The sequence below is a fragment of the Salvelinus sp. IW2-2015 genome, linkage group LG34 (assembly GCF_002910315.2).
Source record: "Salvelinus sp. IW2-2015 linkage group LG34, ASM291031v2, whole genome shotgun sequence".
Taxonomy (NCBI): Eukaryota; Metazoa; Chordata; class Actinopteri; order Salmoniformes; family Salmonidae; genus Salvelinus; species Salvelinus sp. IW2-2015.
In genome coordinates this window covers 5,270,737-5,285,245 of record NC_036873.1, presented here as the reverse complement: position 1 = coordinate 5,285,245, position 14,509 = coordinate 5,270,737, and the positions used below count along the sequence as shown (strand labels likewise).

Here is a 14,509-nt window from a genome sequence, read left to right as displayed (position 1 = left end):
TTAACAGTTAACTAACTTTGTTGAACTTTGTCTCAGTTGTTGAATCTTGTTATGTAAATACACATAATTATACATGTTAAGTTAAATAAGTTTGCTGAAAAAAAAACGCAGTTTGACAGTGAGAGGACGTTTCTTTTTTTGCTGAGTTTACTTTGTATCGTAAAAGTTACTAGATGTGGCCATGGGGTGGCGATAATCGTCAGCCCTAAGGGGAAATATTTGACCGGAAATGAACACGTGAACTGGTTGTTTCCATCCGGTGCATCTGAAACAGCATTTGTGCGTTTGTTTAGCAAGCGGTATTCTAGCTAATTTCTACATCTGTTTTATCGAAAGTTTTTTACAGATAGTCAAGTTATCTGGCTAAATAACATCAGAAATGACTGAGGTATGTGCTCTTTCGTGTATATTTCTGTCAGTAAAGCTGAAATAACATGTGTAGCTTATGCGCCACTAGCTAACGCGATAGCTAGCTAGCAACGTTAAGTTATTCCAAGCCCATTTGAAAGCACACTTGAAATAATTCCATTTGGAAAATGAATATTAGCTAGATCAGCTGTGTAACGTTATTTGCACTTACATCCGCGAATGTGGTATCGTGAGTTGAGATGTACGTTAACGGTACTTGGCTAGCTACAGTAGCATGCATCATGAATAAGTAGCTACAGTGGGTGACAGTTAGCTAGTACTGAAAAATATTGCGTTTGTCGAAATTAATATTTCCGTGTATTTCATTTTCAGGATGTGCAGAAGCACTCGTTCACACGCTGGTCTTCAGGTCCTCAAGAGGACTCATGATATGTTTGTAGCTGACCATGCCAAACCAGTCTCCTTGGATGAGACAAGGTAATCGTGTTTTGTAATAATATGCTGTCGTTGTGTGAGAGAAAGAGAAGCTGTGTGTGGGTGCAGTCTGTCTGTGTGTTTAGCATAGACATAATAGTTCCCGACCCTACACTTATTTACAGCCGCACTGGTGTCGGGCAGGCTTCTGTTTAAATTAAGACACGGGACCAGCGCGAGACAATGCTCGGAAATCTACTTCCATCCAGGGATGAGAAATGCGTTGTACTCCGAAGTGTCCCATTATTTGCCAAATGCTTCGTAAACAGTTGTGGTGAAATGCTTACTTACAGGTCCCTTTCCAAAACTGCAGAGTTAAATATACTTTTACTTTTTTTATATTTTTATATTTGTAACTCGAGAATTAATAAACAGTGAATAACAAATAAAAAATAACATGGGAGTACCAGTACCGAGTCGAATGGTGATTGAGGTAGCTATGTACATATAGGTAGTGACTAGGTAAAATGATAATAGACAGTAGCAGCAGTGAATGTGGTGTGAAACTGTGGTGTCAGTATGCATGTGTGGGTGTACACGTGTGTATATGTATGTGATGGGGTGTGAGTGTGTGGATAGTCCACTGTGTGAGCATAGGAGAATTAGTGAAAACAAGTGTGTTGTGTGTGTGTGTGTGGGGTGTTAGTGTACGTATGTGAAGTACACTCAGTTACATTAAAGATTGAATGACACATTTTTAAGTAAACTGACCTTTTCATCTTCATGCTAGCTAGCAGTAGCCACAGCAGCCGTTGTGGAATGGCACATCACATTGAACAACAAAGGAGCTGATTGGCTGACACTGCCCTTCCAAAATGGCTGCTGTGGCTTCTGCTATCTAGCATGAGGACGGAAAAGGCAGTTTTCGGAAAAACTAGCAGTCGTTCAAACTTCTCGGTGTAACAGTTGGGATAATGAGACAATTCAGAGTACAATGCATTTCTCATCCCTGGGTTGAGGTACGTTTTCTGAGCCATGTCTCGCACTGCGGCGTCCGGGGTGTCTTAATCTAAACAAGAAGCCTGTCAGATCCCAGTGCAGCTGTAAGCAAGCTTAGGGTCAGAGTCTATTCTGGTTGTGTTCAGTACAGAGGCTCATTATCTGAAATGACTCAGGTTTAAAGGTAGGGCTGGGGATATATCTAATTCATTTGAATGTATGTTTTAGTATGATACTCCCAAATGCCTGTATCGCAATCTAGTTTTTTTTGTTAGCGTGTATGTCCACTTGTTCTCATGTTGTTTTGGTCTTGTCTCCTTCGCTCCTGCTGTGACGGTGCACCTCATTTACACACGCGCACCAAGCCCCTCCCGCACACTTGGTGCTCCTCCCAAAACATACAAAGCCCCCCCCCCCCCCCACATACCAAGCTCCTGCCACTCAGAACAAACAAAGATGAAAGATAACCTCTTCCTTTCTGACAAAAAGCGGATTCAACTCGCTATTTGTATTTGAGGTTTGGTCCAACAGAATCGTTCATATGGGCACCCAACACATTGAGACATTACTTACTGTTTTAGAGGAACTTAATAACTATACCTTTTCTATGTCTCTACTGTTGTATGAAAGAAACAGACCCTACTAAAACGGGAGTGTCAATGAACATTGATGCTTGAAAATGAATGCTCAGTTTCTGTCACGCGCAACATTGCAGGACCATGCACCGCTAGCAGCATTTTAGCCACAGACTGTTACACTAGCTGTCCGGTTTGTTTTATAAATGTACAAAGAGCTTAAAAAAAAAAAAAAAAGCTATTATATAATGGCAACTCATTCTGAGAATTAAGGTAGGCCACTTGATTTCAACATGTGAACAAAGTGGACAGGCTAGCATGCTGTTCAAACAGTTGGAGATGTACAGAAGGGTGTGTTCATAACAATTATACTTTGTTAGCTAGCAAATAGATCCAAGTTGGCTAGACCGTAAATATAAAGATTAGCTGGCTAGTCACTAGCATGTGGGCTTGTGCTTGAGATTGTTTATGAAACCGGTGTTCAGTTTCCAAAATGCCTGCTACAAGAGGTTGGTCATTTTTAGTGAATGTACAGTACCAGGCAAAATTTGACACCTACTCATTCCAGGATTCTTCTTTATTTTTTATTATTTTCTACATTGTAGAATCATAGTGAAGACAAACTATGAACTAACACATATGGAATCATGTAGTTACCAAAAAAGTGTTAAACAAATCCAAATACATTTTATATTTGAGGTTCTTCAAAGTAGCCACCCTTTGCCTTGATTTCAAGAAATGTGAAAGTTTTTTTTCAAGTGCAGTCGCAAAAACCATTAAGTGTTATGATGAAACTGGCTCTCATGAGGACCGCCACAGGAAAGGAAGACACAGTTACCTCTGCTGCAGAGGATAAGTTCATTAGATTTACCAGCCTTAGAAATTGCTGCCCAAATACATGTTTCACTGAGTTCCAGTAACAGTCACATCAGGTGAATCAGGCCTTCAAGGTCGAATTGCTGCAAAGAAACTACTACTGAAGGACACCAATAAGAAGAGCCTTGCTTGGGCCAAGAAACACAAGCAATGGACATTAGACCGGTGGAAATCTGTCCTTTGGTCTGATGAGTCCAAATTTGAGATTTTTGGTTCCAACCGCCGTGTCTTTGTGAGACGCAGTGTAAGTGAATGGATCTCCCAATGTGTGGTTCCAAGCATGGAGGAGGTGTGGGGATGCTTTGCTGGTGACACTGTCTGTGATTTATTTAGAATTCATGGAACACTTAACCAGCATGGCTACCACAGCATTCTGCAGCGATACGCCGTCACATCTGGTTTGGGCTTAGTGGGACTATCATTTTGTTTTTCAACAGGACAATGACTCAAAACCCACCTCCAGGCTGGGTAAGGGCTATTTGACCAAAAATCAGAGTGTTGGAGTGCTGCATCAGATGACCTGGCCTCCACAATCACCTGACCTCAACCCAATTGAGATGGTTTGGGGTGAGTTGGACCGCAGAGTGAAGGAAAAGCAGCCAACAAGTGCTCAGCATATGTGGGAGCATTCTTCATGAAGCAGGTTGAGAGAATGCCGAGAGTGTGCAAAGCTGTCAAGGCAAAGGGTGGCTACTTTGAAGAATCTGAAATATTAAATATATTTTGATCGAACACTTTTTTTGGTTACTACATGATTTCATATGTTATTTCATAGTTTGAATGTCTTCACTATCATTCTACAATGTAGAAAATAGTAAAAATAAAGAAAAACCCTTGAATGAGTAGGTGTTCAAACTTTTGACTGGTACTGAAATATTGTGAATCACCTATACGTTTGAAAAGATCAAGATATAATTTTTAGGCCATATCGCCCAGCCCTACTTTCAACCTGATGTGTTCAATTGAGTTAACTAGGGTTTCCCTTCGTAGTCACAAGGTGAAGATGGCAGCGAAGCTAAGGGCAGACTACAGTGCCGTTCTACACATGCCCGTTCTGAAAGAGGGCAAGGACAGACCACTGGGATCCAACATGCATGGCAATCAGACCTCTCTCCAACCTGGTAAGAATGCCATCGCGTCAACATCAATCATTGACAAATCATTATTGTTTTCATGGGAAACGAATGAGCACTATTACAAGTCAAAACTTCCAAGTATTTCTCATTACAACTCTCTGGCCTTCCAGGTGATGATCCAGAGTACTTGATCACTGGGACCCAYGCATACCCCTCAGGACCTGGTAATTACAAAAGTCTTACCCAGGGATCCCTTACTCTGGTCCTGGAGAGGTTCTTGGGGTGCATGCTTTCGTTCCAGCCCTATCCTAACACACCTGATTCAGCAAATCATGGCTGAAGATCATGATTTATTTGAATCTGGTGTGTTAAATGATTGGCCGGAACCAAAACCTGCACACCCATTATCTCTCCAGGACCAGACTTGGAGAACCCTCCCTCTGGTATAACCTCAATACCCCATGCAATGCTACTGTTGCATGTAAAATCASATTCATTCATATTGTGTCCTCGGGGGTGTTACGTCACTTTTATAATGCTGTGTATTGTCATCCTCAGGGGTGGCTCTGACGGCGGACACTCAGATACATAGGAACCCCAGTGAGGGGGGAGTTCACGCCATGGCTCTTGCCCTGCCGCCATCACAAGCCAGGTACTTACTTCAGATGATGCACGGTATGTGTTGAAGTGAAAAGACACTAGAACCAACATAATTCAATAGTTCACGTCAGACATTCATCTGTTTGACACAATACTTCCGTAATTCTATAGCACTACAACCGCCTGTACAGACCCCCAGATTTGAGAGAAATAAGCAAAGGGTTATTGTATCCAATCAACTCGAGACCCCGATCGGGGTTGCCTATTGTATGAGTGTACTTTGAGAGCATCCGTTTTAGTTTTTTTGTGTAATTGCAGGCTGGACGCCAGTCGCACAGCAGCCAGTGTCGGGGACATTCACAGACACGCAGTGGGAGCAGAGAGGTCTCACGCTCCTCACTCACACGCTATGGTSGGTAACGCTCTCCGATACGTATTATTAGTACTACACACCTTTTTGCATCTGCTAACACTTCACATGTATTTCTGCACCAACGTTCCACTAACGTGACAATAGCCTACCACTTTGAAAAATAATTTTATGTCCTCTTCTAGTCTCTTTTGGAAGGAGGCGGCACCAAAAACTCTTCCCTCATTGCCAGAAAAGCCCCCACTATGCCCAAGCCCCAGTGGCACGCGCCATGGAAGTTGTTTCGGGTAAGGACGTTATTTTGTCACGTCAAAGGGCTCCTGAATACACTTACTTCCTCTACAGTGCACACACTTTATCAAAGCACTTGGCACACTTACAAAAGCTTGATGTTTTGTAAGGAACTGTCCCTAGTCCTTCAAACATACTACCATAATCTTAGAATATCTTTATGTATGCGTTTCAGATACCTTCGGGGGGTGTTGACTTGCTCCCTGTTTTGTGTGGTAGCTGATACAGGTTTGCTTTATCCCTTCCAGGTCATCAGYGGTCATCTTGGCTGGGTGAGGTCCATTGCCGTAGAGCCCGGCAACCAGTGGTTTGTGACCGGCGCTGGCGACAGAACCATTAAGGTGAGAACAGAGAGAGACCGAGAGATCTATAGCTTCTAAACGGCTGTTTGAAGCGGGTGTACAAAAGTAAAAGGCGCAAAAATGAAACTTAGGAACGGGAAGCATAGAAATGGCGCACATAGACCAGATATACTGCTTCTTCAGCTTGCTTTCAATGAGAAATCTATAATGCGCTTTTCTATGTGCATTTGTTCGAGTCGTCCAAAAGGTTACATATTGCAGCTTTTAAAGGAAGATTAAGTCCTTTGTTTAATCAGTGTGTGTGATTGACAGGAGGGATGAGGGGCTGCGTTTTTACCACTATCATCACTAGTAGATATGAGAATAATAAGTGACATAAGGGTATTGGGGCACCCATTTGATCTATTCAATGTCTGTCAAATGGTGGCATTTAGTCATGTATCTCGTAATAGATCAGCTATAAGTTTGATCGTGATGACAAATCCCCATTGTTTATTCTTCTCCTGACAGATCTGGGACCTGGCCAGTGGGAAGCTAAAGCTYTCCCTGACGGGACACATCAGCACGGTGCGCGGCGTGGCCGTGAGCACCCGGAGTCCCTACCTGTTCTCCTGCGGTGAGGACAAGCAGGTCAAGTGCTGGGATCTGGAGTACAACAAGGTATTGTACTAGTACCCTTTCATTTCTGCTTTACTTTATATGTTGTGTTTGAATGGACTGTGGGTCCATTATTATTTAGTATAGTTACGCCCACTCATTTCTGCTCTACTACACGTGTTTCAATGCCATATTGTTTTTCCAATTATGATTGCTGTTTTTAGGTGATCAGGCACTACCACGGCCACCTCAGCGCCGTGTACGACTTGGACCTGCACCCAACCATCGACGTGCTGGTCACATGCAGTCGAGATGCCACGGCCAGGGTAAGTGTTGCTAATGACTAGTTGTCTTGACTTTCAAAAATGTCATTTTAGTGGAACATTTTGGGATGTATTGGGACTTCGATATGAAATCTGTGCGTCTRTAGGTGTGGGATATCAGGAGCAAAGCCAACGTGCACACCCTGTCCGGACACACCAACACAGTGGCCACAGTCAGATGCCAGGCCGCCGAACCTCAGATCATCACAGGTACGGATATGTTACAATTGCTTTGCCTAGCTGTGTTCATATATTGGCTAGTTGACTCACTGCAAAGTACCATCAATGGCGTATTATATTGTTACGTTCTATTATGAGCTGGCGCGAGGAGAAATCAGAATTTTGACCTTTTCGCCTGCGTCATGTTCTGCAGGGGAAAAATAGGAGATACCACTTGAACTTGTCCAATAAGAACACAGCGTTTTGTTCGTTTCAAGACGTTTTGCTACGGCGTGACCTTCTGAACACGTCCCTGCTCTTTTCTGTTCCAGGGAGCCACGACTCCACCATCAGGCTATGGGACCTGATAGCTGGGAAGACCAGAGCCACTCTCACCAACCACAAGAAGTCTGTCAGAGCACTGGCCTTACATCCCAGACAGTAYGTCACTTTCTCATACGTAGCTAGTATTGATGCATATGTCACACCCAAGTTAGTCAACGTATATTACCTAGTTGTAGTAAATGATAGATTGATAGCTGATAGCTGATTGGATCGTCACTTTATTTGTGTGTTTGTATTATGACACTGAACCATTGGTTGGCTGCACATTACAGGTATACCTTAGCCTCTGGCTCTGCCGACAACATCAAGCAGTGGACRTTCCCCGACGGCAACTTCATCCAGAACCTCTCTGGACACAACGCCATCATCAACGCAATGGCAGTCAACTCGGACGGCGTGCTGGTGTCGGGAGGTATGAAAACAGCCGTGTCTAGATCCTAGCCCTATATCTATACCAATGTCTTGATCTACAGGACCAGTCAAAAGTTTGGACAGACCTACTCATTCCAGGGTTTTTCTTTATTTTGACTGTTTTCTACATTGTAGAATAATAGTGAAGACATCAAAACTATGAAATAACACATATGGAATCATGTAGTAACCAAAAAAGTGTTAAACAAATCCAAATATATATTTTAGATTCTTCAAAGTAGCCACCCTTGAGGACAGCTTTGCACACTCTTGGCATTCTCTCAACCAGCTTCACCTGGAATGCTTTTTCAACAGTCTTGAAGGAGTTCCCACACATACTAAGTACTTGTTGGCTGCTTTTCCTTCACTCTGCGGTCCAGCTCAAACCAATTGAGGTGGTTTGGGATGAAGTCAGGTGATTGTGGAGGCCAGGTCATCTGATGCAGCACTCCATCACTCTCCTTCTTGGTCAAATAGCCCTTCACAGCCTGGAGGTGTATTGGGTCATTGTCCTGTTGAAAAACAAATGATAGTGCCTCTAAGCGCCAACCATATGGGATGGCGTATCACTGCAGAATGCTGTGGTAGCCATGCTGGTTAAGTGTGCATTGAATTCTAAATAAATCAGACAGTGTCACCAGCAAAGCACTGTTACACCTCTTCCATGCTTCACGGTGGGAACCACACGTGGAGATCATACGTTCACCTACTCTGCGTCTCACAAAGACAGCGGTTGGGAACAGAAATCTCAAATTCGGGCTCCAGACCAAAGGACAAATTTGCACTGGTCTAATGTCCATTGCTCTTGGTTCTTGACGCAAGCAAGTCTCTTCTTCTTCTTGGTGTCCTTTAGTAGTGGTTTCTTTGCTGAAATTTGACCATGAAGGCCTGACTCACGCAGTCTCCTCTGAACAGTTGATGTTGAGATGTCTGTTACTTGAACACTGTGAAGCATTCATTTTGGGGTGCAATCTGAGGTGCAGTTAATTGTCCATTTCTGATGCTGGTAACTAATGAACTTAACCTCTGCAGCAGAGGTAACTCTGGGTCTTCCTTTGCTGTGGCGGGGTCCTCATGAGAGCCAATTTCAACATAGCGATTGATGGTTTTTGCGACTGCAATTGAAGAAATTTTCAAAGTTCTTGACATTTTTCCTATTGACTGACCTTCATGTCTTAAAGTAATGATGGACGTTTCTCTTTGCTTATTTGAGCGGTTTTTGCCATACTATGGACTTAGTCTTTTACCAAATATAGCTGTTTTCTGTATACCACCCCTACCTTGTCACAACATAACTGATTGGCTCAAACCCATTAAGAAGGAAATAAATTCCACAAATTAACTTTTAACAAGGCACACCTGTTAATTGAAATGCATTCCARGATACAGATAAACCTTACAGCTTTTTATTGTCTCCGTTAGCTGACAACGGCACCATTCACCTGTGGGACTGGCGGACGGGCTACAACTTCCAGCGTATCCACGCCGCCGTGCAGCCCGGCTCGCTRGACAGCGAATCGGGGATCTTCGCCTGCATGTTCGACCACTCGGAGAGCAGGCTRATTACGGCCGAGGCCGACAAGACCATCAAGGTGTACAAAGAGGACGACACYGCGGTAAGAGATACTTTCATCATGTGCTGTGTATCTACATGAGTTTTGAGATGTGATTCAAGTGGATWATWTTTTTTTTTTTACTACCTCATACAAAGTGGATTTTTATTCAATCAGGGAAAATGACATTCACTWAAACATTGCTAAGCTAATGAAACTGTAGTATTACTTTGAGTACTTCATCAGTTCTTGTTCCTGACTAGGGTGGGATTGTTTTTTTCTTTCAGACCGAGGAAAGCCACCCAATCAACTGGAAACCGGAGATCCTCAAGAGGAAGAGATTCTAGTTTTGGCCCAAAAATAAATACATTCATTCATTTCTGTTGTCAATTTTCCCATCAATAGAACCCCATAATTTTTGTAACAAGGATATTCACACAAAAACATACTTTGAACAAGTTGGCTTTTATTTTCACTTGAATCTTTTTCGTTTTCAATGTACTCATTATTCTAAGTACCATTTTCAGTCTTCAGTGTACGATGTTAGTCCAACGAAGCAGCCATTATGGATAGCCTTTAACCTTCCAGAATGTTTGTTCTTGCTGATGACCGCTCTCTCATAGCTCTGGCGATTCTCGTCCACCATGAGAAGCCACTCCACAGCTCCGTAAGGGCTCTCCTTAGTGTACACACAGTCCCCACTCGGATCAAATCCGATTAATGTGTGGGAAATTCAAGATTTTCTCATAAACTGCAGTTTGAAAAGGTCAGGTTTTAATTTTTTTGTATTGATCCAACAGAATCACCGACTGTATATACAAGAGAAACGTAATTTGTTGTGCAATCTGGTGTATGAAATAATTCACTGTATGATCAACAGAACCATTAAAAAAAAAAAACAGCATGTTGCTTCTCATTTTGAAGTTCAGTGAAGCGTGACTCACCCATGTAACCATTGGTGACAACATTCCGGTAGTCTTTGCAACTGTTTCCCTTGATCTCCTCCCAGTATCCGTTGTCTCCTGGGTGGTCCTGGACCTCAACCGTATTCCTGGTTTCACTGATAATGTGGAAGTTCTGCTCACCTGTTCGACAAAGCAGAGGTAGRCTGTAACGTAAAACTAATTCATACGACAATTTGGGGTATTATCAACTGTAAAATGCTCAAAYGTTTTACTGCAGCATACTGTAAATTGTGGGGAAATAATTGCTGTATTTTGAACGGTACTGTAATTCCACCCCATAGAATACCGTACTGTATCTTTGGCAAAATGTTTATTTTTGTTTCTGTCTTATTTACATATTTTCAGGTGTGCCTTGTAAGAGGCTATAGTGCACCCGTGATTGAGAGTGCTGTACCAATTTAACTCCCACGTGGATATAGTCAATCAATATAAAATCCACCCCCACCCCCCCCCCCCCGTGCACCCGTGATTGAGAGTGCTGTACCAATTTAACTCCCACGTGGATATAGTCAATCAATATAAAATGTAAAACCAAGACTCTTACTTGAGCTGGCCGCCGAGGCAACTGACAATTGGGTAGAAGGGCTTTGGTCAAGGAGCTCTGATGAAACCAAGATCGAGCTCTTTGGCCTGAATGCCAAGCGTCACGCTAATCACCTGGCCAATACCATCCCTACTCCTCTGAAGCATGGTGGTAGCAGCATAMTGCTGTGAGGATGTTTTTCAGAGACAGGGACTCCGAGACTAGTAAGGATCGAGGGAAAGATGAACGGAACGAAGTGCAGATTTCCTTGATGAAAACCTGCTCCAGAGCACTTAGGACCTCAGACTGGGGCGAAGGTTCGCCTTCCAGCAGGACAACGACCCTAAGCGCACAGCCAAAACAACGCAKGAGTGGCTTCAGGACAAGTCTCTGTCCTTGAGTGGCCCGGACTTGAACTTGATCGAACATCTCTGGAGAGWCCTGTAAAAAGCTATGCAGCGATGCTCCCCATCCAACCTGACATAGCTTGAGAGGATCTGCAGAGAAAAATGGGAGAAACTCCCCAGTACAGGTATGCCAAGCTTGTAGTGTCATATCCAAGTAGACTCAAGGCAGGCTGTAATCGCTGCCAAAGGTGCTTCAACAAAGTACTGAGTCAGTAAAGGGTCTGAATACTTATATAAATGTAATGTTTCAGTTTTACATTTTTTATGAATTTGCTTACATTTCTAAAAACCTGTTTTTCCTTTGTCATAATGGGGTATTGTGTGTAAATTGATGAGGGAAATCCATTTTAGAATACGGCTGTAACATAGCTAAATGTGGAAAAAGTGAAGGGGTCCGAATGCACTGTATAGGCCTACTGCATCTCTGATTGGTTCTGCCACACCGGTCTTTGTTGAGTCGTGTGTCAATGCAATAGAATCCTACTCGGAAGCATTCTGCCTACAACAAAATCTCTTGCCTAGTTTGTTTTGTTCCGGTATGTTGCATTGACAGTGGCTAATATTGCATTGATTCAATCACATTTGCCASAGTAAAGGGAAATGTTGATATTGTTTACAGGGAATACTCTAGAACAGTGTTAAGCAACCTATTCTGGGTCAAGAATACTTTCTAAGTCAAAATGCAAGCCGAGATCTACCGCTCAGATTTTTTTTGTTTTTAACATGACTTAAGCCTATGCAACATAAACCAATTAAAAAGAGTACTGTAGCAATGAGGTTTGTGCAGTAGGCTATAGGCCCAATACATTATCAATGCATATTGGCTTTGAATTGCCCTGCCAATGCATTGTTGTTCTGGAATTTAAAAAAATCAACATTTGAAGTAGCCCGCRTCTGATGGTCAGTCTCAGCGGAGGGAGAGAGCAGCAGACTGAGGGWCAGCCTCTCAACATCCCTCCGCTCTCCCTTTCCTCCACTGACACTGACCAGAGGATGGCAAAACTCGAGTCCTGACGTATTATTTCTGCCTCATGCACAAATTCATGTTACTCCTATGGACAGAGAAAGTKAAATATTCCTTGATATTAAAAAAGACCCAAGCGGCTAATAACAATGCAAACCTATTGATATGTTTTCCTGCTCATTCATTACTGCTGCAGTGCTTGTTGTAGTGCTGAGTGGAAATAGGAATAACATGCATTTTATGGTTTATAAAAGTGTTGAACGCAAAGTGTTGACAGTGCTGAGTAAGTACTTAAACATAAATTCACTCAAAAACAGCAGCTCTTTGCCGTATTCGTTGACATTCTCTCTAATCATGCTTTAAAACGTGTTGAATTCTCACAGTATCAACGTTGTTGTAGCTTTATTTTATGCCTGCTACATTACTGCAGAGAAGGTGATCTGAGCCATCCGATTGGCCAGTGGGAGGCCTATAGTGCACATGATTTTCTCTCTGGGCCCGCCGGGAAGGAGTTTGTACCTTCAGACACATGAAATAGTTCAAAATGGCAACAGTTCGTCTACCCGGCGAGCAGGGCAGCTGAATCGGGTGCACATACCGCCTTGGAGATCTACCAGTGGATCGTGGTCGACCGTGGGACCACTGCTCTAGAAAGTTGAGTGTAGTTCAATCTCTCTGTGGGCTGATATTGCTGTGCAGCAGTCTCTGGGGAGCGTGCAGCAGTCCTGGGGAGCGTGCAGGCAGTCTTGGGGAGCTGTGCAGCAGTCTTGGGGCTACTGTGCACCCGAGCATGCGTGCAGTTTAGAGGGAACATTGGTTATGATCATGCATTGCCTTTAACATAAGACAACCTTAATATCTGTAGTAACTACATTTCATTAGACACTCTTCTTCAGGCACCACAAGCAGCAGATGCAGGCTTTCAGCATATAGCCAGCACTGGCATTTTCCTACAAACAATAAAGACATTCTGCATTTTCGCCTTTCACCCATTGTCTGACTTGACTTGACAAACTGTAACGGTTAGCAAAATTAGGTAATTTGGGAAAGGACAATTTGGGAAAGGACACATTTTACCTCAATGTCAACTTATTTTTACATTGTGTAGCTGTTTTAGCTGTATAGATAATGTATTTGGAATGTTCAGTGTATTTTGAACACTTTCGGACAATGCGATTAATCACGAAAAAATATAAGTGCACTAAAATGACTCAAGTCAACTGATTTACATCTGACTGCCCTAATTGAAGACACAACTGAATAAAAAATAAATCACAAGAAATCAGSTTTTTGAAGTGTCTGTCCTATATCTAGGAGATATAAGAAAGCTCAGGAAATATTTACGTTTTTTGGACACATATTTAACCCCTTGTTTTTGTTGGCACAAAACGACCTCCATGCYTCCWTTCCTTTGTAMGGGTTACCTTCAGACAAGACAATTGTGGGGGTTGTAGAGAAAAATGGAAAACCCCATCTAGTTTGTAGCCCAAACGGTTCGGATGCAACAGTAAGACGTTGGCACGTCAGCGTTATTGACTTTAGACGAGTCCCGTGGGGCTTGTAGAACAAAACGGCAAACACCATTGTGTTCGGACGCTACAAGCTTTTTTGGGATGTCTCATGGTCTGACAAACACCGCTGTATTCCATCACAGATGTGTTGGATTGAAACGTAGCCCATGCAGCAAAAAAACATATCTCTAGYTTAAACTGACAGATTTTTGATGAGGATTGTTTTATTATGTTACTTAGATTGACGCACCTGTGCTTCAATAGACTTGGCTTACAATGGTTTCGACCCCGYGGAAATCTAGTTAACATAATAAAAAAATCCCCATCGATATCCGTCTGTTTAAACTAGAGATATTTTTTTCTCCATGGGCTGCGTCTCAATCTASCGCATCCACCGATGTCGCCCTTCCGCATCTGCGGTGAAAGGTGGCAGAGCTAGAGCGCTGTTTGTCAGACCACATCCCAGAATTCGTTCTTCTTATGAAAACGTCTGTATCATTTGGACAGTTTGGCCTACAAAACTATTGTGACCACTCGATTGAAAGCTGAGAGACTCCATTTTGCCCTAGGATGCCCACAACAGTCATCTGAAGGTGACCATATCATTTAAAAAAATGAATAGTTTTTAGTGGCTCTCCATTTTGACCTAGGATGCCCACAATACTCATCTGAAGGTCCCCATATCATTTAAAAAAATGAATAGTTTTTAGTGGCTAAGGGGATAAATACATATACATTTTTTACGATCTTATATCTCTCAGATATAGGACACTTCATAATATACTTCCTTTTGATGTTTTTTGTACTATCTGTTGTTCCATGTAGTGAATGTTATTCAATGCTTTCTATTGGCTAATAGCAGTAATGCCAAATTCAAAA

General features: G+C 42.6%; 1 protein-coding gene across 1 annotated transcript; it reads left to right on the top strand.

Annotated features, from left to right (window-relative positions):
* The first annotated feature begins 303 nt into the window (after positions 1–303).
* LOC111958465 (pleiotropic regulator 1-like) lies at positions 304–9,637 on the top strand. The gene is given in 17 exon segments (XM_023979722.3): positions 304–388; positions 742–754; positions 757–777; positions 780–846; positions 4,224–4,354; positions 4,480–4,533; positions 4,868–4,961; positions 5,228–5,321; positions 5,465–5,566; positions 5,819–5,911; positions 6,383–6,532; positions 6,694–6,795; positions 6,900–7,002; positions 7,284–7,392; positions 7,569–7,708; positions 9,130–9,323; positions 9,548–9,637. Coding segments are annotated over 17 exon segments (1,536 nt in total). The 5' UTR covers positions 304–379; the 3' UTR covers positions 9,608–9,637.
* Positions 9,638–14,509: the final 4,872 nt, after the last annotated feature.